This window comes from Vulpes vulpes, chromosome 3 (genome assembly GCF_048418805.1).
Source record: "Vulpes vulpes isolate BD-2025 chromosome 3, VulVul3, whole genome shotgun sequence".
Taxonomy (NCBI): Eukaryota; Metazoa; Chordata; class Mammalia; order Carnivora; family Canidae; genus Vulpes; species Vulpes vulpes.
Window position 1 is genome coordinate 61,102,269 of NC_132782.1, and position 27,443 is coordinate 61,129,711.

The 27,443-nt window shown below is 39.2% G+C and overlaps 1 protein-coding gene across 1 annotated transcript in view; it reads left to right on the plus strand.

Annotated features, from left to right (window-relative positions):
- The window catches only part of LOC140598055 (ankyrin repeat domain-containing protein 26-like), a 160,585-nt gene that overhangs the window by 98,854 nt on the left and 34,288 nt on the right, over positions 1-27,443 (plus strand). Inside the window, exons 24-29 of the mRNA XM_072751268.1 lie at positions 6,550-6,589; positions 9,859-9,943; positions 21,422-21,616; positions 21,704-22,378; positions 23,943-24,026; positions 26,868-26,980. Of these exons, the coding sequence (XP_072607369.1) occupies positions 6,550-6,589; positions 9,859-9,943; positions 21,422-21,616; positions 21,704-22,378; positions 23,943-24,026; positions 26,868-26,980 (1,192 nt within the window). The remainder of the gene's footprint in view (positions 1-6,549; positions 6,590-9,858; positions 9,944-21,421; positions 21,617-21,703; positions 22,379-23,942; positions 24,027-26,867; positions 26,981-27,443) is intronic.

The following is a 27,443-nucleotide window of genomic DNA, read 5'->3' on the forward strand; positions in this document are numbered from 1 at the left end:
ACTGCAACCATACTTACTATACATTTTTAAAAGTTTACATTTCATCACGTTACCCCCTTGCTTAAAGCTTAGCTGTTACTTCTTAATGCTATGAGGTGAAAGACCATAGTCCACTAGCTTCATCTCGTATGGTTTCATATCCATCTTTCCATCCGTGTCTCAGCCACTGTCTTAGATGGTTTTTCATATAATAGAGGCTTTCTTTCTCCAACAGCTTTAGTTAGGTAAACTGCATGTGTATGAAGCATATAATTTGATAGTTTTGTCATATATATACACATATGAAACCATAACTGTAATTTAGACAGTTAACATAGCCATCACTCTTAAGTCTCCTGTCTCTTCATATTGCCTTATTATGAAACTGCCAAATTGATTTCTAAAGTAATTGTACTATTTTCTAAACCCACCAGCAGTATGTGAGGGTTTCTAACTCCTCCATATATATTTATGAGTACTTAGTATTATCAGTTTTTTAATCGTAGCCGTGGATGGGTATGGTGTATACACACACACACACACAAACACACACACACAAATACATATATATGTGTATAAATATATACATTTATGGTTGTAATATACATTTCCCTAATAACTGATAATGTTGAGCTTATTTAACATCTGTGTATCTTCATTGAGCTGTCAAAATTTTTGTCATTTAAAAAGTTATGTTTATTTCTTATTTGTCGAGTGTTGATCAATCTTTCTTTTGTTTTTGATATCATATTATTTTCTAAATTGGAGTTCAGTTTGCCAGCAGATAGCATAACACCCAGTGCTCATCCCATCAAGTGCCCCCCCCAGTGCCCATCACCCAGTCACCCCAACCCCTCTCCCACCTCCCTTTCCAACATGCCATGTTTGTTTCCAAGCGTTAGGAGTCTCTCATGTTCTGTCACCCACCCTGATATTTTCACTCATTTTCTCTCCTTTCCACTTTATTCCCTTTCGCTATTTTTTATATTCCCCAAATGAATAAGACCATATAATGTTTGTCCTTCTCCGACTGACTTACTTCACGCAGCATAATACCCTGCAGTTCCATCCATGTCGAAGTAAATGGTTGGTATTTGTCTTTTCTAATGGCTGAGTAATATTCCATCGTATACATAGGCCACATCTTCTGTATCCTTAAATCTTTCGAAGGACACCGAGGCTCTTTCCACAGTTTGGCTACTATACATTGCTGCTAGAAACATTGGGGTGCAGGTGTCCCGGCATTTCACTGCATCTGTATCTTTCGGTAAATCCAGCAGTTGCACTGCTGGGTCGTAGGGTAGATCTATTTTTAAGTCTTTGAGGAATCTTCACACAGTTCTCCAGAGTGGCTGTGCCAGTTCACATTCCCACCAACAGTGCAAGAAGGTTTCCCTTTTTTTCATATCTGCTCCAACATTTGTTGTTTCCTGTTTTGTTAATTTTCCCCATTCTCACTGGTGTGAGGTGGTATCTCATTGTGGTTGTTGTTTTTTCTTTCCCTGATGGCCAGTGATTCGGAGCATTTCCTCATGTGCTTGTTGGCCATGTCTATGTCTTCCTCTGTGAAAATTCCATTCATGTCTTTCGCCCATTTCATGATTGGATTGTTTGTTTCTTTGCTGTTGAATTTACTAAGTTCTTTATAGATCTTGGATACTAGCCCTTTATCTGATACGTCATTTGCAAATATCTTCTCCATTCTGGAGGCTGTCTTTTAGTTTTGTTGACTGTTTCTTTTGCTGTGCAGAAGATTTTTATCTTGAAGTCCCAATAGTTCATTTTTGCTTTGGTTTCTCTTGCCTTCATGGATGTATCTTGCAAGAAGTTGCTGTGGCCAAGTTCAAAAAGGGTGTTGCCTGTGTTCTCCTCTAGGAATCTGATGGATTCCTGTCTCACATTTAGATCTTTCATCCATTTTGAGTTTTTCTTTGTGTATAGTTTAAGAGAATGGTCTAGTTTCATTGTTATGCACATGACTGTCCAGTTTTCCCAGCATCATTTATTGAAGAGAATGTCTTTTTTCCAGTGGATAGTCTTTCCTGCTTTGTCGAATATAACTTGACCATAGAGTCGAGGGCCCATTTCTGGATTCTCTATTCTTTTTCATTGACCTAGGTGTCTGGTTTTGTGCCAGTACCACACTATCTTGATGATCACAGCTTTGTGGTACACCCTGAAATCTGGCACTTTGATGCCCCCAGCTCTGGTTTTCTTTGTTAATATTCCCCTGGCTATTCGGTATCTTTTCTGATTCCATACAACTCTTCTGATGATTTGTTCCAACTCTCTGAAGAAAGTCCATGGTATTTTGATAGGGATTGCATTAAATGTATAAATTGCCCTGGGTAACATTGACGTTTTCCCAATATTCATTCTTCCAATCCATGAGCATGGCATGTTTTTCCATCTCTTTGCGTCTTCCTCAATTTCCTTCAGAAGTGTTCTGTACTTTTGAGGGTATAGATCCTTTACCTCTTTGGTTAGGTTTATTCCTAGGCATCTCATAGTTTTGGGTGCAATTGTCAATTGGATTGACCCCTTAATTTCTCTTTCTTCAGTCTCATTGTTAGTGTATAGAAATGCCCCTGATTTCTGGACATTGATTTGGTATCCTGCCACACTGCTGAATTGCTGTATGAGTTCTAGCAGTCTTGGGGTGGAGTCTTTTGGGTTTTCTATGTACAGTATCATGTCATCCACAAAGAGGGAGCGTTTGACTTCTTCTTTGCCAGTGTGAATGCATTTTATTTCTTTTTGTTGTCTGATTGCTGAGGCTAGGACATCTAGTACTATGTTGAATAGCAGTGGTGAGAGTGGACATCCGTGTCTTGTTCCTGATCTTAGGGGTAAGGCTCCCAGTGCTTCCCCACTGAGAATAATATTTGCTGTGGGGTTTTCATAGATGGCTTTTAAAATGCTGAGGAATGTTCCCTCTATCCCTACACCCTGAAGGGTTTTGATCAGGAATGGATGCTGTAGTTTGTCAAATGCTTTCTCTGCCTCTATTGAGAGGGTCATGTGGTTCTTGTTTTTTCTCTTCTTGATATAATCAGTCACATTGATTGCTTTACGAGTGTTAAACAAGCCTTGCATCCCGGGAATAAGTCCTACTGGGTTATGGTGAATAATCTTCCTAACGTATTGTTGGATCCTATTGGCTACTATCTTGTTGAGCATTTTTGCATCTGTGTTCATCAGGGTTATTCTCTCTACCTCTCCTTTTTGGCGGGGTCTTGGGTTTTGAAATTAAGGGGATGCTGGCCTCATAGAATGAGTTTGGAAGTACTCCATCTCTTTCTATCTTTTGAAGCAGCTTTAGTAGACTAGGTATTGTTTCTTCTACAAATGTTTGATAGAATTCCCCTGGGAAGCCATCTGGCCCTGGACTTTTGTGTCTTGGGAGGTTTTTGATGATATCTTCAATTTCCTCCCTGGTGTTTGGCCTTTTTGGACTTTCGATTTCTTCTTGTTCCAGTTTTGCTAGTTTGTGGTTTTCCAGAAATGAGTCCATTTCTTCTAGATTGCCTAATTTATTGGTGTATAGCTGCTCATACTAAGTGTTTGAAATCGTTTGTATTTCCATGGTATTGGTGGTGATCTCTCCATTTTCATTTGTGACTAATTTGAGTCTTTTCTCTCTTGTTTTTAATAAGGCTGGCTAATGGTTCATGTATCTTATTCTTTCAAAGAACCAACTCCTGGTTTTGTTGTTCTGTTTCACAGTTTTTCGACTCTATTTCATTGAGTTCTGCTCGAATCTTTATTAATTGTGTTTTTCTGCCGGGTGTAGGTTATATTTGCTGTTCTTTCTCAAGCAACTTTAGATACAAGATTAGCTTTTACATATGAGTTCTTTCCAGTTTTTTGAGGGATGCTTATATTGCGATATATTTCCCCCTCAGGACTGCTATTGCTGTATCCCAAGATTTTGAACAGTCGTATCTTCATTCTCTTTTTTTTAAATTTAATTTTATTTTTATTTATTTATGATAGGCACACAGTGAGAGAGAGAGAGAGAGGCAGAGACATAGGCAGAGGGAGAAGCAGGCTCCATGCACTGGGCGCCCGACGTGGGATTCGATCCCGGGTATCCAGGATCGTGCCCTGGGCCAAAGGCAGGTGCTAAACCGCTGCGCCACCCAGGCATCCCCATCGTATCTTAATTCTCATTAGTTTCCATGATCCTTTTTAATTCTTCCTGAATTTCCTGGTTGACCCTTTCATCTTTTACCATGATGGTAGTTAACCTCCACATGTTTCCATTTCTTCCAATATTCTTCTTGTGATTTAGTCCTGTTTCAAAGCATTATGGTCTGAAAATATGCTGGGGACAATCTCAGATTTTTGTTATCGGTTGAGACCTGATTTGTGACCCAGTATGTGGTCTACTCTGGAGAAAGTTCCTTGTGCACTTGAGAAGAACATGTTTTCAGTTTCATTTGTCTGTAAAGTTCTATAAAAATCTGTGAAATCCATCTGGTGCAGTGCATCATTTAAATCTCTTGTTTCGGGATCCCTGGGTGGCTCAGCGGTTTAGCGCCTGCCTTTGGCCCAGGGCGCGATCCTGGAGAACAGGGATCGAGTCCCACATCGGGCTCCCGGTGCATGGAGCCTGCTTCTCCCTCTGCCTGTGTCTCTGCCTCTCTCTCTCTCTCTGTGACTATCATAAATAAATACAAATTTTAAAAAATAATAAATCTCTTGTTTCTTTGGAGATATTGGGTTTAGAAGATGTGTTATTTACAGAAAGCGCCATGTTAAAATCTCCCCTTTTTAGTGTACTATTAGGTAAGTATGTCTTAATTTTGGTTATTAATTGACTGTTATACTTGGCATCTCCCACATTCGGGTCATAAATATTCATGATTGTTAGGTCCTCTTGTTGGAGAGATCCTTTAAGTATGATATAGTGTCCCTCTGCATCTCTCACTACAGTCTTTGGGATAAACTTTAATTTAGATGATATAAGGATAGGTATCCCTGGTTTCTTTGAGGACCATTTGAATGGTAAAGGGTTCTCCAACCTTTTATTTTCAGGCTGTAGGTGTTCTTAGGTCTAAAATGAGTCTCTTGGGATCCCTGGGTGGCGCAGTGGTTTGGCGCTTGCCTTTGGCCCAGGGCGCGATCCTGGAGACCCGGGATCGAATCCCACATCGGGCTCCCGGTGCATGGAGCCTGTTTCTCCCTCTGCCTATGTCTCTGCCTCTCTCTCGGTCTCTCTGTGACTATCATAAATAAATAAAAAATAAAAAAAAAATAATTTAAAAAAAAAAATAAAATGAGTCTCTTGTAGACAGCAAATAGATGGGTCTTGCTCTTTTTATCCAGTCTGAAACCCTGCACCTTTTGATGGGGTCAGTAAGCCCATTCATGTTGAGAGTTACTCTTGAAAGATACGGATTTAATGCCATCATGATACCTATTCAGTCCCTGTTTTTGTGGATTGTTTCCTTGGACTTCCTCTTTCTTTTACAGAGTCCCCCTTTATATTTCTTTCAGAAGTGGTTTAGTGGTCACATATTCTTTCAGTTCCTGCCTGTCTTGGAAGTTCTTTCTCTCTCCTTCTATTTTGAATGAGAGCCTTGCTGGATAAAGTATTCTTGGCTGCAGGTTCCTCTCATTTAGGACCCTCACTATATCCTGCCAGCCCTTTCTGGCCTGCCAGGTCTCTGTGGAGAGGTCTTCTGTTATCCTAATACTTCTCCCCATAAAGGTTAGGAATCTCTTGTCTCTTGCTGCTTTAAGGATCTTTTCTTTGTCTTTGGAATTTGCAAGTTTCACTGTTAAATGTGGAGGTGTTGAGTGGTTTTTATTGATTTCCGGGGGCGATTTCTCTATCTCCTGGATGTGGTTGCCTGTTTCCTTTCCCACATTAGAGAAGTTCCCAGCTTTGATTTGTTCAAATACGCTTTCTGGTCCTCTCTTTTGGCGGCCTCTGGAACCCCTATTAACCCTAAATTAAATTAGATTTTTCCTTCTGAGGCTGTCATTTGTTTCCCTTAACCTTTCCTCATGGCCTTTTAATTGTTTTTCTCTATTTTTCCTCAGCTTCCTTCCTTGCCATCAAATTGTCTTCTATATCACTCACTGGTTCTTCTACCTCTTGAACCCTCATTGTTAGGACCTCCAGTTTGGATTGCATCTTATTTAATTGATTTTTAATTTCTGCCTGATGAGATCTAAATTCTGCAGTCATAAAGTCTCTTGAGTCCTTTATGCTTTTTTCTAGAGCCACCAGTAGCTTTATAATTGTGTTTCTGAATTCGCTTTCTGACATTGAATTGTAATCCAGATTTTGTAACTCTGTGGGAGAGAGGACAGTTTCTGATTCTTTCTTTTGAGGTGAGTTTTTCCTTCTAGTCATTTTGTTCAATGCAGAGTGGCCAAAAACAAGTTGTACTGGAAAAAGGAGAAAAAGAGAGAAAAGGGGGGCAAGGGGGAGGACAAACAGAAAACAAAAAGCAAGAGGAGGTATCCTCTGATTCTATATACTGTAAATCCCTTGACTTCCCCGGGAGTTTCCAGCGCTGCTTGGTCAATGACTTGCTTTTTCCCCTGTCCTTCCAGCTGGTTTTCTGGGGGAGGGCCCCGCTGCGGTGATTCTCAGGTGTGTGCACCTGGGGGAGCTGCCCAGCCCCTTGGCAGGTGCAGGCTCAGTGCAAGCTGTTTATCCTGTGAAGCTCCTGTTCAGTCCCAGCTACAAGGTGACGGCAGGAGGAACAACAACAGTGGCTGCAGCCAGCTCTCCCATCTCTTGAGTCAGCTCCCGCAGTGACTACCGCAGCTCCCAGTGTGCAGGGGCCTGGGTGGTCCGGGGGCAGGGGGCGTAGATCTGCACAGCTCGGGGCCACCTGGCAGCAGGAGCGTCCTTGCTGCCCTGTGTCCTCCCGGCCTCTACCTGTCCCGGGGGGAGTGCCGGATCCTGGGCTGTGTCCCCGGTGCCCTGGGCTCTGGGGCCTGTACCACTGGAATCACATTCCCGGGGCTGCGCAGTGGCTACCACCTGAGCTGCTCCCGGGGCCCTGCTGGGCGCGGTGTCCAGCCCTTTAGGGAGCTCAGCCTGTAGTGTGTGGAGGGATCTCCTCCAGAGTTCAGTTGCTCTTTTCGTGCCCCTGGGAGCCTGAGGGCATCCGTACCCCTTCTGGGATCCTGCCCGAGCTCCCTGTGAGTGCCTTTCCTCCCAGGAAGATTGGTAAAGTTTCTGCTTCTCCAGGACTGGGCTTTCCTGTCCTGGGGGCACTAGCTGCATGGCCTTTGCCTGGCTCCTCGCGGGGGCTCCTCCCCCTTGGATGCTTTTTTATTTCTTTATGTTTTTCCGTCTTCCTACCTTGATAGAAGTGTGAACTCTTCTGACTGTAACATTCCAGCTCTTCTCTTTTTAAATCTCAGGCCAAATTTATAGGTTTTCAGGATGATTTGTAAGTTATCTAGGTAAGTTGGTGGGGACTGGTGACTTCAGGACCCTACTTTTCTGCCATCTTGCCCCGCCTCCTTCTCTTTTTAATATATACCTCAGTGCTATACATGGTGAGATGAATGCTACTCTTGGAGGATTCCAGAAATTTTTAACATATTATGTTTTTATTTTCATTCAATATGTGATACTTTGTAATTTCTTTTTTCATTACTTCTTTATTCCAAGGGCTTTTTAAAGATTTTATGTATTTGAGAGAGAAGGAGAGAGAGAGAGCGAGAGAGCGAGAGAGAGCATAGGCGAAGGGAGGTCCAGAGGGGTAAGCGTCCTTCTCTCTGAGTGGGAAGCCCAACATGGGGCTCAGTCCCAGGACCCTGAAATCATGACCTGGGCTAAAGGCAGACACTTAATCAATTGAGCCACCTAGGTACCCCGACCCAGGGGTTATTTAAGATGTGCATTATTAATCAGTTTGCAAGTATTTGAGTATTTTCCAGAGGTAGGTTTGTTCTTCATTTCTAATTTGATCACTTTGTGGTCACAGAACACACTTTCATGACTTCAATCCTTTGGACTTAACTCCCTTTATTAAGGTTTATTTTATGACCCAGAATATAATATCTTTTGGTAAATGCTCCATGGATACTTGAGAAAGATGGTGGTGGTCAAGTCTTCTATATCCTTGATGATTTTCTGCCTATTAAAATCTCAGACTAAAATTGTAAATTTGCCTGTTTCTCTTTGCAGTTCTGTTGATTTTTGCCTTACATATTTTGATGTTATTAATAGACTCATAAGCATTTAGGTTTGTTATGCTTATTTATCGACCCTTTCATCATTAACAAATGACCTTATACATCACGAGAATATGGATTGCTTTGAAATCTATTTTGCCTGGCATTAATATTGCTACTCAAGCTCAGCCTTCTTTTGTCAAGTGTGAGTGTGGTATATCCTTATTTTTGTCCTTTTCACAAATTTGTGTCTTTACATTTATTTTTTTATTTTATTTATTTTTGTGTGTGTGTGTCTTTACATTTAAAGTGAATTTTTTATAGGCAGCCTATGGTTGTCACTTACATTTTTATCCATTCTGACAGTCTGCCTTTTAATTGAGGCTTTTAGACCATTTTCTTTCTTTCTTTTATTTTTTGACAATTTTCATTTACTCTGATTATTGATACAGTTGATATAAATCTCTCATCCTGTTTGCTTTCCGTTTGACCTGCTTTGTTCCCATTTTCTTTGCTTTCTGCTTTCTTTTAGATTAATCAACTAATTTTTACGAGTTCCATTTATACATATATATAAACATACACATATATGTGTATGTATGTGCTTTGTTTATTACTATAACTCTTAAGATTTGCTATTTTAGTGATTGCTTTAGGGTTTAAAGCCTATGACTCAAGCATCACAGTCCACCTTCTTGTAGTGATATACCACATCATATGTAGTTTAAGAAAATTACAATAGGGAACACGTGAGTAGCTTAGTGGTTGAGCATCTACCTTTGGCTCAGGATGTGATCCCAGGGTCCTTGTATCAAGTCCCGCATCAGGCTATCTCAGGGAACCTGCTTCTCCCTCTGCCTGTGTCTCTGCCCCTCTCTCTCTCTCCATGTCTCTCATGAATAAATAAATAAAATCTTTTTTTTTTAATTACAAGAGTTTACTTCCATTTCTTCTCTCCTAGCCAGATCCTTTGTTGGTCTGTGGGATTATAGTTTTCATTCAGTTTAGAAAGGTTTCGGTCATGTTTTCTCTTCTTTTTAAAAGATTTTAAAGTTCTATTGATAATAAGATTTTATTCATTTATTTGAGAGAGAGAGCATGAGCAGGGAGGGAGGCAGAGGGAGAGGGAGAAGCAGACTCCCTACTAAGCAGGGAGCCCACCATGTGGCTTGATCCCAGGACACCAAGATCATGACCTGAGCCGAAGGCAGACACCCACTGATTGAGCCACCCAGGCACCTGATATAATATCTTTACGTTGAATTACTCAATATTTATTTCATGTATGAATGAGTTAATGTGAACATGCTCGGTCCCTCATATGCAAAAAGTACTCATATTCTTTTATTTTACTTTTTTTAAGAATAAATTTTTGAGAGAGCATGAGCAGGAGATGGGGAGAGGAACAGAGAGGGAGGGAACGAGGGGGTAAAGAATCTTAAGCAGACTCTGTGCTGAATGCAGCACCCAATGCCAGGTTCAATCCCACAACTGTGAGATCATGACCTCAGCCAAAACCAATAGTTGGATGCTTTACCAACTGACCCAATCTGATGCCTCCTGTATTTTATTTCTGTCTTTGTGTTTCCTCTGGTGTAGATTCTGTTAGCATATTGACATTGCGGGATGCAATTCTTAAATACGAAAGATCAATAGAATTTAAAAAAAAAGAGTGTGAACGACTTAAAAGAAAAATTTTAAAAGTGGAATGTAAGATCAATGGACTAGAAAAGTTGCTATCAGAAACAAAAGAAATGAAATCTCAGTTAGAGCATCAAAAAGTGGAATGGGAACGAGAACTCTACAGTTTAAGGTATGACATCTTGGTTTTAAGGAAATATTTCAACTATTTACTTTTTTTTTTTTAATAGAATCCACACTCAGCGTGGGGCTTGAACTCACAGCTATGAGATCAAGAGTCACATGCTCTGTCAACTGAGCCAGCCAGGAACCCCTTGAAATACTTACTTTTATGCTGCAGATGTGTAGGAGAAGTTTTATAATTGCTAATTTGCCTTCTGGGATTTTATAGGGAAGGAAACGCCGTTAGAAATGTGAAGTATCAAAAGACGAATAGGTAAAGAAACAGTGGTCTATGTATACAATGGAATATTCCTCAGCCATTAGAAACGACAAATACCCACCATTTGCTTCCACGTGGATGGAACTGGAAGGTATTATGCTGAGTGAAATAAGTCCATCAGAGAAGGACAAACATTATATGGTCTCATTCATTTGGGGAATATAAAATTTAATGAAAGGGAATAAAGGGGAAAGGAGAGAAAATGAGAGGGAAATATCAGTGAGGGTGACAGAACATGAGAGACACCTAACTCTGGGAAACGAACAAGGTGTAGTGGAAAGGGAGGTGAGTGGAGGCTGGGGTGACTGGCTGATGGGCACTGAGAGGGGGCACTTGACGGGGTGAGCACTGGGTGATATGCTGTATGTTGGCAATTTGAACTCCAATTAAAAAAAAAAAGATGTAAAGTGTGAGATTCATTGAAATAATACAGCAAGGTTTTAACAGTGAATACTTCTAATAATTTAATGTATATTCTAAAGCATAATTTTAATGACCATGTAGAAGTCCATCATATGTAAACCTCATTATTTAAGAAATTGAATTTTGGTTGTTTTCCATTTTCCTCTATTTTAATTAATGCTATAAGGAATGTCTTTTATTTAATTCTGTTTCTACATTCTTGGTTAATTGGAATAAATTCTCTAATGTAGCATTGTGTTAACGTATAAAAATATTTAGTAGAGGTCTCTGATCCATATTTTTAAATTGTTCTCAGGAAATTTTATATTAAATGCCCCCCAACAGAGTGTGAAATGGCCAATTTTTCTCAAGACAGAAAAATTGGTTTATTCTTAACATATGCAGGGGTTAAAAAGTAAAATGGAAAAAATGATTAATGGTTAAGTTTTTCCAACATTTCTCACATATATAAAGAAAATTAATTCCAAAGTCTATGCTGAAAGCACATCTTACTCTTTATTCCTTACTTAATTAATATGGATCCTGTGGTGTTTTCAAAGGAGTTTTCAAATGATTTATAAAATACATAATGATCAACAAGGTTGACAATATTACAGAATAAGAAACATAAAAAACATGGGCAATAGATATTAGACTCCCTAGTCTAGTGCTGGTTCAGTGTCATCTGCAGGTGTGTGTTGTGTAAACGACATCTGCTGATGCTGTCTTACACTGAAGATCATTTTTAGAGGTACCTGTGATGTTTTGTGAAATAAAAATGTATTTCTAGTGAATTTATAAAGTTGTTGATAAACAACAACTTCTCTTTTTAATTAGTAATGAAATGATTTGTCTTAATTGAAGTGTAATTATGACTCTGTGGGGAAAAATGGCAATTTTGAACTCTAACTTTATTGAATAATTTCAGAATTCCTTTGCCTACAACATCTCCCAGAGTTATTACTGACTAAAACTTACTAAGTTGCAAAATGCTTTCTCATTGCTTCTTTTAAACTATATATCTTTTTGAAGAGATTGAAGTGAAAAATTAAAAAACATGAGCCCTAGAAAGGGAAAAAAAATTGAGAACAGAAAAATTTCCTTTGGATAATGAACCAACATATGTGGAACCAGATCATAAAATAAAATTTTTATTGCTAACAAGACAAATTTTAAAATGAACACATGCATTTGCAGATTGACCTTAAAACAAGAAAAAGAAAAAAGAAGAAGTGCTGAAATGTTATATATAAAAATTAAAGAGCAATTAAGAAGTAAAGAAGAGCTGAGTGAAGTAAGTCAATCGGAGAAGGACAAACATTATATGTTCTCATTCATTTGGGGAATATAAATGATAGTAAAAGGGAATGTAAGGGAAGGGAGAAGAAATGTGTGGGAAATATCAGAAAGGGAGACAGAACATAAAGACTCCTAACTCTGGGAAACAAACTAGGGGTGGTGGAAGGGGAGGAGGGCGGGGGGTGGGGGTGAATGGGTGATGGGCACTGAGGTGGGCACTTGACGGGATGAGCACTGGGTGTTCTTCTGTATGTTGGTAAATTGAACACCAATAAAAAATAACTTTATTATAAAAAACAAGAAGTAAAGAAGAGCAATATAGTAAAGAAATTGAAATGAAACAACAACTTCAACTTAATCTTAGAAGACGAAACTTGGAATTGAAGGGTGTAAAAAATAATTTGAATCAGGTAAATTTTTGGCAGTAATTGTATATTTCCATCAATATTATTTATAGTATCCCTTTGATATAATACATATTATTAGGCTTCAAATAGATTAAACATTTCATTTTAACTTAATAGCAACCATGATCTTTGTAGCTACAATTACTACCTTATTGGAATTCTTGGCCTCCTACATATGCCCTATGTATATATTTTGAATGAAGGGATGGAAGGTAAAAGGAGATAAATGTTATATTGATATATGGAATTGTGTTTATTTTTACACAGAGCATGGGCTGGGGGGAAAGGAGTAGAGGGAGAGGGAGGGAAATGAATCTCCAGCAGACTCTGGTTCTTGAGTCTCATGATCTGAGTCTCCAGCCTCACCTGGTTCTGAGTCTCGTGATCATGAGATCATGACCTGAGCCATAAAAAGAGTCGGACACTTAACCCACTGAGCCCCCAGGTGTCCCAGTTTTGAATTTTTTAATGTTGAAATATGAGCTAGATTTCCTTGAGATGCTGATAAAACTAGTTAAATGTTTTATACAGAAATCTTATTTCACAATACTATGTCTATTTGTATTTTTACTCTATGGCACATTTTGCTGTCATTTAATTTAAAATTTGAATTATTCATTGAGGATGAAAAGCCTTGTTATAAAAAAAGACCACTTTTGAACATTTTTTTAAGTTCTCTTAAGCCTTTTGACTTTTTTTTTTTAATGATAAGATCCAAAATCCTAATGAAAATGTGTCTCTAGGTTATAGAAGAGTAAAATGATGTTCAGAGACAACTTTCTTGAGAACAGAATGCCCAGAGTATTACATGATAGAATACTATTTTTTGTATATTTTTTTATTGGAGTTCGATTTGCCAGCATATAGCATAACACCCAGTGCTCACCTGTCAAATGCCCCCTCAGTGCCCATCACCCAGTCTCCCCACCCCTCCACCCACCTCCCCTTCCACTATCCCTCGTTCCTTTCTCAGAGTTAGGAGTCTCTAATGCGTTGTCACCCTCTCTACTTTTTCCCACTGATTTTCTCTCCTTTCCCCTATAATCCTTTTCAGTATTTTTATATTCCCCATGGAGTGAAACCATATGATGTTTGTCCATCTATGATTGACTTACTTCACTCAGCATAATACCCTCCAGTTCCATGCACATTGAAGCAAATGCTGGTTATTTGTCGTTTCTAGGGACTGAGTAATATTCCATTATATATACAGACCACATCTTCTATATCCATTCATCATTTGATGGATACTCAGGCTGCATCCACAGTCTGGCTATTCTGGAAAATGCTGCTATAAACATTGGGGTGCAGGTGTCGTGATTTTTCACTGCATCTCTATCTTTGGGGTAAATCCCGAGTGGTGCTATTGTTGGGTCATAGGGTAGCTCTATTTTTAACTCTTTGAGGAACCTCCACACAGTTTTCCAGAGTGGCTGTACCAGTTCACATTCCCACCAACAGTACAAGAGGGTTCCCCTTTCTCCACCTCCTCTCCAACATTTGTTGTTTCCTGTCTTGTTAATTTTCCCCATTCTCACTGGTGTGATATGGTATCTTTCTCCACCTCCTCTCCAACATTTGTTGTTTCCTGTCTTGTTAATTTTCCCCATTCTCACTGGTGTGATATGGTATCTCATTGTGATTTTGATTTGTATTTCCCTGATGGCAAGTGATGTGGAGTGTTTTCCCATGTGCTCGTTGGCCATTTGTATGTCTTTTTTGGTGAAATTTCTGCTCATGTCTTTTGCCCATTTCATGATTGGATTGTTTCTTTGCTGTTGAGTTTACTAAGTTCTTTATAGATCGTGGATACTAGCCCTTTACCTGATAGGTCATTTGCAAATAACTTCTCCCAGTCTGTAGGTTATCTTTTAGTTTTGTTGACTGTTTCTTTTGCCGTGCAGAAGATTTTTATCTTGATGAGGTCCCAATGGTTTATTTTTGCTATTATTTCCCTTTGCCTTCATCTGCAAAGAAGTTGCAGTGGCCGAGTTCACAAAGGCTGTTGCCTGTGTTCTCCTCTAGGATTCTGATGGTTTCCTGTCTCACGTTTAGATCTTTCATCCATTTTGAGTTTATCTTTGCGTATGGTACAAGAGAATGGTCTAGTCTCATTCTTCTGCACGTGGCTGTTCAGTTTTCCCAGCACCATTTATTGAAGAGAGTGTCCTTTATCCAGTGGATAGTCTTTTCCTGCTTTGTCGAATATAACTTGACCATGGAGTCGAGGGCCCGTTTCTGGATTCTCTATTCTGTTCTATTGATCTATGTGTCTGGTTTTGTGCCAGTACCACACTGTCTTGATGATCAAAGCTTTGTAATACAACTTGAAATCCGGCATTGTGATGTCCCCAGCTCTGGTTTTCTTTTTCAATATTACCCTAGCTGTTTGGGGTTTTTTCTGATTCCACACAAATCTTAAGATTATATATTCCAACTTTCTGAAGAAAGTGAAGAAAGTCCATGGTATATGGACAGGAATGCATTGAATGTAAATCGCCCTGGGTTAGCATAGACATTTTGACAATATTAATTCTTCCAATCCTTGAGCATGGAATATTTTTCCATCTCTTTGTGTCTTCCTGGATTTCTTTCAGAAGTGTTCTGTAGTTGTTAGGGTATAAATCCTTTATTTCTTTGGTTAGGTTTTCCTTGGTATTGGTGGTGATCTCTCCTTTTACATTCGTGATTTTATTAATTAGAGTCTTTTCTCCTTTGTTTTTTAAAAGGCTGGCTAATGGTTTATGTATCTTATTCTTCCTTTCAAAGAACCAACTCCTGGTTTTGTTGATCTGTTCCACAGTTCTTCTGGTCTCTATTTCATTGAGTTCTGCTCAAATCTTCACTCTCTCTGTTCTGCTTGGTGTAGGTTTTATTTACTGTTCTTTCTCCAATTCCTTTAGGTGCAAGGTTAGCTTGTGTCTTTGAGGTTTTTTTCCAGTCTTTTGAGGGATGCTTGTATTGCGATGCATTTCCCGCTTAGGATTGCTTTGGCTGTATCCCAAGGATTTTGAATGGTTGTATCTTCATTTTCATTATTTCCATGGATCTTTTTATTTCTTCTCTAATTTTCTGGTTGACCCATTCATCTTTCCGCAGGATGGCCTTTCTCCTCCATGTGTTTGAGTTTCTTCCAGATTTCTTCTTGTGATTGAGTTCTAGTTTCAAAGCACTGTGGTCTGAAAATATGCAGGGGACAATCCCAATGTTTTGGTATTGGGTGGCCTATTCTGAGAAAGTTCCATGAGAAGACTGTGTATTCAGTTGCTTTCAGATGTAAAGTTCTGTAAATATCTGTGAAATCCATGTGGTGCAGTGTATCGTTTAAAGCTCTTGTTTCTTTGGAGATGTTGTGCTTAGAAGATCTGTCATTTGCAGAACGTGCCGTGTTTAAGTCTCCTACTACTAGTGTATTATTATCTAAGTATGCCGCTACTTTGGTTATTAATTCATTGATATACTTGGAAGCTCCCACATTAGAAGCATAAATATTCATGATTGTTAGATCTTCTTGTTGGATAGACCCTTAAAGTATGATATAGTGTCCCTCTTCATCTCTTACTACAGTCTTTGGGATAAACTTTAATTTATCTGATATAAGGATGGCTACCCCTGCTTTCTTTTGAAGACCATGTGAATGGTTCTTTTGAAGAACCATATAAATGGTTCTTCAACCTTTTATTTTCATGCTGTAGGTGTCCTTCTATCTAAAATGAGTCTCTTGTAGACAGCAAATAGATGGGTCTTGATTTTTTTATCCAGTCTGAAACCCTGCGTCTTTTGATGGGATCATTTAGCCCATTCACATTCAGAGTACCTATTGAAAGATATTAATTTACTATCATTGTAATGTCTATTCAGTCCCTGTTTTTGTGGATTATTTCTTTGGGCTTCCTCTTTCTTTTACAGGGTCCCCATTAATATTACTTGCAGAGCTCATTTGGTGGTCACATATTCTTTCAGCTTCTGCCTATCTTAGAAGCTCTTTATCCTATTCTGAATGAAAGGCTTGCTGGATAGAGTATTCTTGGCTGGATGTTCTTGTCATGTAGAACCCTGAATATTTCCTGCCAGCTGTTTCTGGCCTGCCAGATCTCTGTGGAGAGGTCTGCAGTTAATCTAATATTTCTCCCCATATAAGTTAGAAATCTCTTGTCTCTTGCTGTTTTAAGGACTTTCTTTTTCTTTGGAATTTGCTTGTTTCACCATTAAATGTCGAGTTCTGCTTCCCCCCCTCCCCTTGGTGGGGGACCTCTCTATCTCCTGGACCTGAATGCCTTTTTCCCTCCCCAAATATGGGAAGTTCACAGGTATGATTTGTTCAAATATCCTTTCTGGCCCTCTGGCCCTCTCGCCCTCCTGTGGAACCCCAATTATGCATAGATGTTTTCCTTCTGAGGTTCTCAGTTATTTCCCTTAACTTTTCCTCATGGTCCTTTAATTGTTTTTCTGTTTTCTCTTCAGCTTTCCTCTTTGCCATCAACTTGTCTTCTGTGGCACTCACTCTTTCCTCTAACTCATTAACCCTCATTGTTAGGACCTTCAGTTTGGATTGCATCTCATTTAATTAATTTTTAATTTTGACTAATTAGATCAAAATTCTGCAGTCATGAAGTTTCTTTAATACTCTCTGCTTTTTTACAGAGCTACCACTAGCTTTATAATTGTGCTTTTGAATTGGCTTTCTGACATCGAATTGTAATTCAAATTTTGTAAGTCTGTGGAAGACAGTACTGTTTCTGATTCTTTCTTTTGTGGTGAGATCTTCCTTCTAGTCATTTTGCTCACTGCAGAGTGGCTGTATGAACGGGCTGAGTCAAGACTATCAACCACAATCTAAGTCAATTTCACCTTAGATGATTGTTTTTAAACATTTCATTTATGTATTTTTGAGAGACACAGAGAGAGGGGCAGAGACACAGGCAGAGGGAGAAGCAGGCTCCATGCAGGGAGCCTGATGTGGGACTTGATCCTGGGACTCCAGGATCATGCCCTGAGCTGAAGGCAGGCACTAAACCACTGAGCCACCCAAGGTTTCTTATCCTTCGATGATTCTGGCAAGGTCCATGACATGAAATTTAAAACGAAGAGAAGAACAAAATAACACAAAATGACCACTAAAGTGAAAAACAAATTTTAAAACAAAGTAGTAGAAAATAAAAGGCCAAAAATGCCAAGGAAGAAAAAAAGAGAAAAAAAGCAAAGGTAAAGAGGGGGAAAAAAAAAGAAGTAGAAAAATAAAATGTTGGGGGGACTGGGACATGGTGGTGGTGATGCAGTTGTAGTGGAGAGAGAATGTAGTCTACCTGAGGGGTGCTAGGGGGTGATCCTCTTGGTCCTGGGTGTATTAAGTTCTGTATGTTAGAAGATACTGAGTCCCAAATTTCTATAAACCAGAAATACTTGTAGAGAGCCCCAACATTGTTCCCCAAAACATAAATGAGATAAAAAGGGGGGCAGATTGGGAATGAAGAGAGAATATAGTCTCACAGAATGAACCAGCACGGTATACCACTTGGTTCTGGGTGCATGCTGGTCCTGTTTTAGAAGGTATTGTGCCATTGTAGAACAAAATGAGGCACAGAAAACAAAAAAGCACACACACACAAAACATATCTCGTCTAGCTCCCAAAATTACGTTGAGTATGTTGAAGGGAATCTAGAAGTGGAAAATATATCTGAGACATGTAATTGTAAACATATGAGAGTCAAAAAGGAAGAAACTTGAAAAGGTGGCAAAATATTGTAGTTAAGGTGGAAAAGGAGAAAGAAAATTGGAAACTTACAGTCTGATAAAAAATGAGTTGTACTGGAACATGCGGGGGGGAAGAGGGGTACCCTCTAGTTCTATATACTGTAGATCCCTCCACTTCCCCTGGAGCTTTCCAGCGCTGCTGGGTCGGGAACTCCCCCTGTCCTTCCAGCTGGTCTTCTGGGGGAGGGGCAGGTGTGTGCACCTTGGGGAGCTGTCCCGCCCCCTGCTGGGTGCAGGGTCATGGGGAGCCGACCTCCCGTGAGGCCCGTGTCCCCGGCGGCCCCTCTTCCGGGCACCGGGTGGCACCAGGAGGGACAACCACACCGGCGGCGGCCAGGTCTCCCTGGCCCTGGAGGGCGCCCCCCGCCGTGACTCCTGCCATCTCCCAGGCCACAGGGGCCTGGCTGCTCCCGGGGCAGGAGGGTCCTCGCTGTCCTGGGCCCTCCCCGCCTCGGCCTGTCCCGGGAGGAGCGCAGGATCCCGGCTGTGTCCCCTGGGGTCCGGTGCCTGCGCTGCTGGAGTCTGGCTCCCGGAGCCCCTCCCGACCCACCGGCTTCTCCCTGGGCCCGGCGCAGCGCGCTCCAGCCCTTTAGGGAGCTGGGCCGGAGTGGGGGGCGCTCTCCCCCGGCGCACTTCCTCTGTCAGTGACCCCAAGACTGGAGGTCCCCCCCTTCCTGCCCGAGGTCCCTGCTGAGCGCCTTTCCATCCCGGAGGAATCCGGGGCGGATTGTAAAGCTCCCACTCGTCCGCTCCTCCGGGACTGGGCTTTCCCGCCTGGGAGGCTTTCCCCGCCGCAGGCCTTAGCCAGGCTCCTCCGGTGCCCCCCCACCCTTGATTCTGTTTTATTTTTTTCCGCCTTCCTACCTTGTTAGAAGCGAAAACCCTTCGCTCTGTACCGTTCTGACTGTTCTCTCTTTAAATCTCAGGTCAGGGGGATCCCTGGGTGGCGCAGCGGTTTGGCGCCTGCCTTTGGCCCAGGGCAGATCCTGGAGTTCCGGGATCGAGTCCCACGTCGGGCTTCCGGCATGGAGCCTGCTTCTCCCTCCTCCGGTGTCTCTGCCCCATGTCTCTTTCTCTATCATAAATAAATAAATAAATCTTAAAAAAAAAAAACAACTCAGGTTGGGCACTTGCCCCGGGAGGGGGGGCACTTGACGGGTTGAGCACTGCGTGTTATACTATATGTTGGCGAATCGAACTCCAGTAAAAAAATAAATAAATAAAAATCAATCAATCAATCAATCTCAGGTCGAATTCGTAGGTGTTCAGGGTGATTTGAAAGTTATCAAGGTAAGTTGGTGGGGCCAGGTGCTTGAGGATCCCTACTCCTCCCTCACCTTGCCCCCGTCCCACCCAAGATGGAATTCTAAACAATCACCTTTGCAAACGAAATGAGACAGAAATGCCTCATACTAAAATGAATTCTGAGGTATTTTCTTTAGTTATTTTGAAGTACGTGTGTATGTATTTGTACGTATGTATATTTTATTTTTTGGAATTATTATTTTTCTCCATGCATGTGTATATTTCTAAAAAAACCAACCCTGTACATTATGGAAAGTACAGAGGATTTTAAAAGAATACATATATATGTGTGTGTGAGTGTGTGTGTGTATACATATACATATATACATAGATACATACATACAGACACATACGGGTCTATATGGGGGGGAGTGAAGTTTGTAGTCCATTCATTAATTTAAATACATTTGTCTGTGGTGTCAAATAGTGACATTCATAATGCCCTTATCTGAAGGAGAAGTTTTTATTATTTTGGGAAATAGTATGGAATTTATGAGCTTTCCATAAGCACAAAACTCTTGCTACTAACAACATATGCTTTAGTTTTTGGCAATTCCTTCACCACCTCTATATTCATAGAGAGGTTAGTTTCACACTTGATGAACAGGAGGAAAAGTGTAGCCCATCTTAAGACCTTACTTCAGATGTTAGTCTCCTACTTTTGAGAAGAGTAACAATTTGCTCCAAGTAGCATCTGATTTCATTACAAGGAGCTTTTTTTAAAAAAATTTTTTTTATTTAGTTATGATAGTCACAGAGAGAGAGAGGCAGAGACATAGGCAGAGGGAGAAGCAGGCTCCATGCACCGGGAGCCCGATGTGGGATTCGATCCCGGGTCTTCAGGATCGTGCCCTGGGCCAAAGGCAGGCGCCAAACCGCTGCGCCACCCAGGGATCCCTACAAGGAGCTTTATAAATAATCATATGCTGTAATATATACTTACTGGTAATTATTGATAAGTCTTTTGTTGCTAATAAAATAGCTCAGTGTATTTTCCCCTCTTCTGCATCTATTGCCATTTTAAACAACTGAAGAGGAAATAAAATTAGTTGTAGCCACAAATAATCTCATGATTTTTCTAGGAGCTACATAAATTTTACCTTAGTTAGTATTGGTATTTTGAAATATAAGGCTTTTTTTTTTCTTTTTAAAAGACTTTCTGGATTCATTTGATAGAGCACAAGCAGGGGGAGTGGAGGCAGAGGGAGAGAGAAAGCAGGCTTTTTGCGGAGCAGGGAGCCTGACACGGGACTTGCTCTCAGGATCCGGGGACCATGACCTCAGCCGAAGGCAGAGGCTTAACTGACTGAGCCACCCAGCCACTCCCGAAATACAAGGCTTCTTTTGTATTTAAGATTCACGCTAGAGAAGTAGCTGCAGTTTGGTGCCAGAACAGCGGTAGTGGGTACAAAGACCTGGGGAATGTCCTGCAGCTCACTTAGTATTTTTAACCTCTCCATTCTGGAATTGTGATAACTAAAAGAGATAATTAATGTATGCAGACATGTTTGTAGTACAATGCCTAGATTTATTAGTTATCAGTAGATACAATTCTTATAACTGAGTATACAAATGTTAGAAAAGTAGAATACATATGCAATATTCTCAGAACAAAGTGAGGTTAGGAAATTGAATCTGTCCAAATATATGCAGAGCTAAGGGTTTTCCTGTGGACTGTGTTAGACATGAGACTATAAACTCAGTTTTAGTGTAGTCAGATGTATTAGTCTTTTCTTTCAAGCCTTCTGCGTTTGTTGTAAACCAGAGAAAGACCTTTCCAATTCTGAGATTCTTAGGATTTTGTCATGATTTCTTTTTCCTTTCATGCATTCATTGCTTTCAATTAAACTTTTGAACTTTGGGGAATTTATGCTTGTATAAAAGTTTGAGGCTTGGATCCAACTTTGTGTTTTTCCAGTTGGATATCCACTTAACTGCAACCTATTCCTTGTATAAACATAGGATATTCTTTGATTTCAGAGAAAATCATGATAATGTCATTTTATTGAGTTCCAGCTAAAAGACTCTTGTTTTACTTAGGTTTCTCCTCCTCATGAAAAAGAGAAAGGTCTGTTACACGAAAACCGCACGTTGCAAGATGAAATTGCCACGCTAAGACTGGAAATAGACACAATTAGGAATCAGAAACAGGAAAAGGAAAAGAGGTATCATGAAGACACTGAAATTAAAAAAGAAAAGAATGACAGTCTTCAAAACTCCATAAAACTGAATGAGGTAACATTAACAAATACAGTATTCCAATCTAGTGGGCGGCTGAATGTTGTGACAACTGAGAATAACATGCTGAACTCTAAACTGCAGGATGAAAAGCTAAACAGAGAAAGACTGGAAGCAAAACTTCAGTCATACCAAGCTAGACTCGCTACAGCTATACAGGATCACGATCAAAGTCAGGCATCAAAAAGAGACCTAGAACTTGCATTTCAGAGAGCAAAAGATGAGTGGTGTCATTTACAGGCCAAAATGAACTTTGAGATGTCTAACCTAAAAGAAAACAATGAGGTGCTTTCTCAGCAACTTTCTGAAGCCGAAAGTAAACTCAACGCCCTAGAAAGTGAGCTCCAGTACACAAGAGATGCTCTCAGAGAAAAGACTTTGGCTTTAGAACATGTACAAAGAAACCCAAAACAAACAGAGGGTCAGAAGAAGGAAATTGAGCAGAAATATCAAAACGAACAAGGCAAAGTGAATGAATACATTGGAAAGCACGAATCCTTAGAAGGCAAATTATCTCAACTACAAAGTGAAAATATGTTGCTCCGAGAGCAACTAGATGATGCCTACAGCAGAGTGGAGTGTAAAGAAAAGACTAGAATTGATCTGGAAGACCAGGTTCACCTTATTGTAAGAAGTCTTCAAGCCGAAAGTGAAAAACGAAGTCTTTTACTGCAAGAAAGAAATAAGGAGTTAATCAATGAATGTAAACATTTAATGGAAAGAGTATTTACGTATGAAAAGGAGAAAGAAGAAAGAGAAGTAAGTAATCAGAAAGACAAATATTTGTCAAGCTTCCTGTTAGAAAATTCAAAGTAATGTTTGGTTATGGCTTATTAGTACTATTTTTTTTTTTTTTTTGGAGAGAAATAGTGCACCTGCACTTAAATGGGAGTGGGGCAGATGGAGAGGGAGAGAGAATCCAAAGTGGGCTCTATGCCCAGTGCAGAGCTCCACTTCATTACCCTGAGATCACGACCTGAATGATTATGGGTCAGTTTTGAATCTAGATGAATATAAAAAAATATAGACCTGTGAGTCAGCATAACTTGTATCCAGCAAATAAAAATTAGACCTGAAAGGTGCTTTAATTTGAATAAAAATGTGCGTCATCTAGGAGAAACCTCAAGAGGTTAAGTTATACATTGTTAAAGAAAGGAGTCTGATATTAATAATTTATTGTTAGTACTACTAAAATAGTTTTAATTCTTGTCATCACGTTTTAATACCATTATGAACAGATAAGTGGAAACGCTCATACCTGAGTGTTTTGACCTTGAGGTTCAAATAAGTGGATTAACTTGACAACTAACTCCAGATTTGTCACATGAACTGAAGTGTAGGTGCTGTATCTCAGTACTTTTTTTTGATACCTTTTTAAGCATTTTCAGTTAGCATACTTTTATTTTTATTTATGTAAATTTAAATGTTTAGTCTCAAATCATTTATTCTTGTGACCTTTTAACTCTTTGAAGGCATCTACTTTTCACTAAATCATAATTTGGGATAACTGGTGACTTAGCAAAGCTGTATTTGATTTCATCTTCCCACTACGGTTTATAATTTAAGCATTTTTCAAATAATTTGCTCATTTCAAAACTCAAGTAACTACCATTTGGGCTTAAAATTTTCCAATAGAATTGTATCTTTGTGATTTATTAATTTGACACTGGATCTCTATTTTCAGGCTACTGAGGGAGGGATGGCAGGATTCTTGTATAGCAGGAGTGGAGTGAGCATGAACAGGGGAGGGAGCTCTAGGAGCTGAGGCCAGGAGGGAGGCAGAGGCCAGGTTATGTAGGGGGCTTGAGGGCCATTAGTATGACTTCACTTTTGTTCTGAGATAGTAACCTATTGGAAGGATTTGAGCAGAGGATTGAGTATGTGAAGAACTCGGAAGTTAATTTTAGCCTCTAATAAAAAAGAGAGAAAACATTTCATTAATGTAGGATTTACCACTGCTAGCCTCACCTATATAATACCCATATCTTTTTGAGACTTCAGCTGGCTAGGAAGCTTTGCAAATTCATCAACAAGGAATGGAGAGTGGGGCTGAAATAATTATCTATGTAACATAATACTGACTAGGCAGGAGGATGACACTTTTTGTGTCTTTAACTGAATTCACTTAACAGCAGTGTGTACACTCTAGGAATAAAAGGTGAGTTGATGTATGTGGTGATAAAGTACATACATTAGAATTATATATTATTAACATAATAATAGGATGATTTCTAAAATCAGTAACAGGAGGTCTTATTAGGTAGTTATGAGAGAACTTCAACAAGAACTGGCTGATGCCCTAAAAAAGCAATCTATGTCACAGGCTTCACCGGAGTTATCACATTATCGTATTAATTTAGAAGATGAAGTACAGGATTTAAAAACATTGGATCAAATCGAAAGTCAGGTATGTATTACATATAACATGTCAACAGTTCATCTGTAGCTGGTTAAATAATATAAAGTGTTTTAGGATGCTAGTTTCCATGGGCCACTTTCTTTTGTATTTTCGTTTCAGTTTAGCATAATTTTAGTGTCTTCACCATGCACTTTTTTTTATTAAATTCTGACTTTTCATTCTGCTCTCTGTGTGATATGTTTTTTTCTTATAGCATTTACCCATTCACAGAAATTGAGCGACTTTTTTTTTCCTGCTATACACTTTTTTTAATGATTTATTTATTTATTTGAGAGAGAGAGAGAGAGAGAGAGAGAGAGAGAATGCATGTCCATGCACACTCATGAGTAGGGGGAGGGGCACAGGGAGAGAGAAAGAATCTCCAGGAGATTCCCTGCTGAGTACAGAGCCCCATGCCAGCTTAAACCCACCACCAATGAGATCATGACCTGAGCTGAAATCATGAGTTGGACGCCTAAACCAACTGAGCTACCCAGATGCCCTAAAAACAATGTTTTCTAATGAGATCTCTATTACCATGATGAGGCGAGCTAGATAAAATCAGAAGATAAGGTTTAATGGAATGTTTCAGACATTGTCTGGACAATGTCTGAAAGACAATGTCACTTCTCATCTTCACTTTTATTGATGGATATACACTCTGTACTGATTTCAGGAAAACTTGTAAAGAAAGGTTACGACTAGTAGAACTGAGGCATTTCCTTCATTTTCTTTTCCTTTAATGTATTTATTTTTAACATATTTATTTATAAATATTAGAAAATATTTATATTTTTAATATTTATATATTAAAAATGCATGGAAATACTCAGATGATGTATATACAGCCAAAAGCGAGAATTAAGAAAATTATCTAGGTCCTGCCATTGACTCTTTTTAAAAGCTTTATTGAGCTATAAATACACCTACCATACAGTTGACCCATTTAACATGTGTTGTTGTCGCTGAGTATATTTATAGGGTTTTGCAACTATCACTGCCATCAGAACATTTTCATCACCCTGAAAAAAAACCCTCAGCTGTTGCCCTTGACCTCCGGCAACCAGAAGTCTACTTCTTGTCTCCATAGAGTTGCCTATTGTGAATGTTTCACATAAAGGGAGTCACACCATGTGTGGTCCTTTGTGACTCGCTTCTTTCACTTCCTGTTTTCAGGGTTCACCTGTGTTCTAGCATATGTCAGTGCTTCATTTCTTTTTCTGGTTAGACAGTCCTCCATTGTGGGCTAACGCCCTTGTTCATTCATCATTTAATGCACCTTTGGGTTATTTCCACTTTGTGGCCATTAATAATGCTGCTGTGAACATTGATTTAGTTGTTGTCTGGCATCTGTTTGTATTTCTATGCCATCAGGTTTTATCCTTTAAGTTAATTGGGGTGATTTTACCATCTCTCACCCTTTTTTTTGTTTTTTTTACTCATTCTACCCTTCTGTCTTTTTAGTTTCCCTTCCTCTTGCCTAATCGTACACTATTGAGTCCTGGCTCATTGTCTCTCATTCTCCATGAGGCTTTTCTGATTATTCTAACTCCCCCGTGAACTTACTTTCTTCACCCGTATTATCTAGTCTGTGCAGACCAGTTTAGTCCTTTATTTTACATTGTTTTTATTTTTTTTTCATGAGCGATGATTCTGTCTTCCTATGTACAAATGCATCTAAGAGGGAAAATATTTTATGTGTATGGTACCTGTCCTTGCCTAAATTTGAGAATATCTTAACAGTTTTTAGGATAAAATTAAGTACTTTATACCATAGCAGTAATTTCTGATTGAAACACATTGACATAACAAAGCTGTATTCTAAATGTATTTTAAGCAGTTAAGTGTAAAACTGAAAGCATTTAATCCGACCAGACAAAGTGTTCAATCGGATGCTGTTTTTTTCTGATTTGGAGAACTCTGAGAGGATGTGAAAAAGAGGAATAGCAAGGGTCCAAGGACTGAATGTCAGCGTTTGCTGTCATTTAGAAATGAAATGGGATTAGAGGAGCAGAGGGAAGATGTGGCATTGTTTTCAGCTGCTGCTGAGAAGTAAAGCAGGATCAGGACTTGTAAAAACAGATCCTTGATGATTGTCAAAAATTTTCAGTGGAATTCCAGGATTGAAAGTCAGATTTTAGTGTAAAAGACGCGATGAAAAGATGAATCTGTGCCTGAGATGACACATGAAAGAATGTTCGAGTCCAGTGAAAGGGGAAAAGCAAGATGATGGAAAATGCTGCAAGAGTAAGGAAACGTTTTGATAGAATAGTGGGAAGGCTTGAAATTTATTTAGAGAGAAAAGTGGTCAATAGAAAAGAAGAAATTGAAATCTTGCAGAGAAATGTTTGAAATGCTTGCAGAGAAGGAGAGTATCTCATCCCAAAGTCAGATAATCATCAAAATTATAATGGGAACGGTATGGGAATTTTTCAGAGACTGTATCTTAATAAGCTGTGATCTCACAAAACCCAGAGTATCTTAAGATATTGGTGAAACTGCTTCTAGGACATCTCTAGAAACTCAAATGTAAGTATAGCCACGTTAAAGATTTTTTCATTAATATGGATTAAAAATCTCTGTCTGTATTTCCCAAGTAAATTTTGGCAATTTAAATTCTAGAAACAAAAATGATGAAAATATAAACTCAGGTGAAGCTGTTTTAACAAACATCCTTATTTTTGAGATTTCTTCTCATTGACATTTGGTTCATACCCTACATTTTATATGTATTTTATAAACCTGTCTAAACACATATTACCCATGGATTCATGAGAAATAGCATTTTATAAAAGAAGAAGGAGTCTCTTGATTTTTGAAACTAATGTTCTTAAAAAATTGTTTCCAAAGTGTGGTGATGAAAAGGTAAACCTAAAGAAATGTATGGAGTTAAAACAGCCTTTGCAGTTCAGGTTGGATCAAGAAGTGAAGAAAAATGAGGAATTACAAAAAGAGAATACAGGGTAAGACTAATATTTCACATCACTTTAACCATTAATTAACTAATTTATCTGTAATTGTAGTTTATAAAAACCTAAATAGAAATTCTTCCCAAAATACTACATTTACTCTTCCGTGATTCCTTAAATAATAACAACAATGCCTTTGACATATATTGTCATCTGCGCTTTTCATTGTCCACCGTGAATTATTTCTGCAAGATATCTTTGTTCTTAGGTAATCTTTCCTTTTAATAGTGTTCTTTTCTTAGAGCAGATATCCTAATCTCTAAAAACTTATCTGTGTCATTATATAACAACATCAAAAGTTATCTTGGATTCACTTGTATTTCTTTTTATTTTATATTATTTATTTGAATTCAAATTAACTTATAGTGTAATATTAGTTTCAGAGGTAGAGTTCAGTGATTCTTCAGTCTCATATAACACCCAGTGCTCATGCCCTCCTTAATCTCCATCAGGCAGT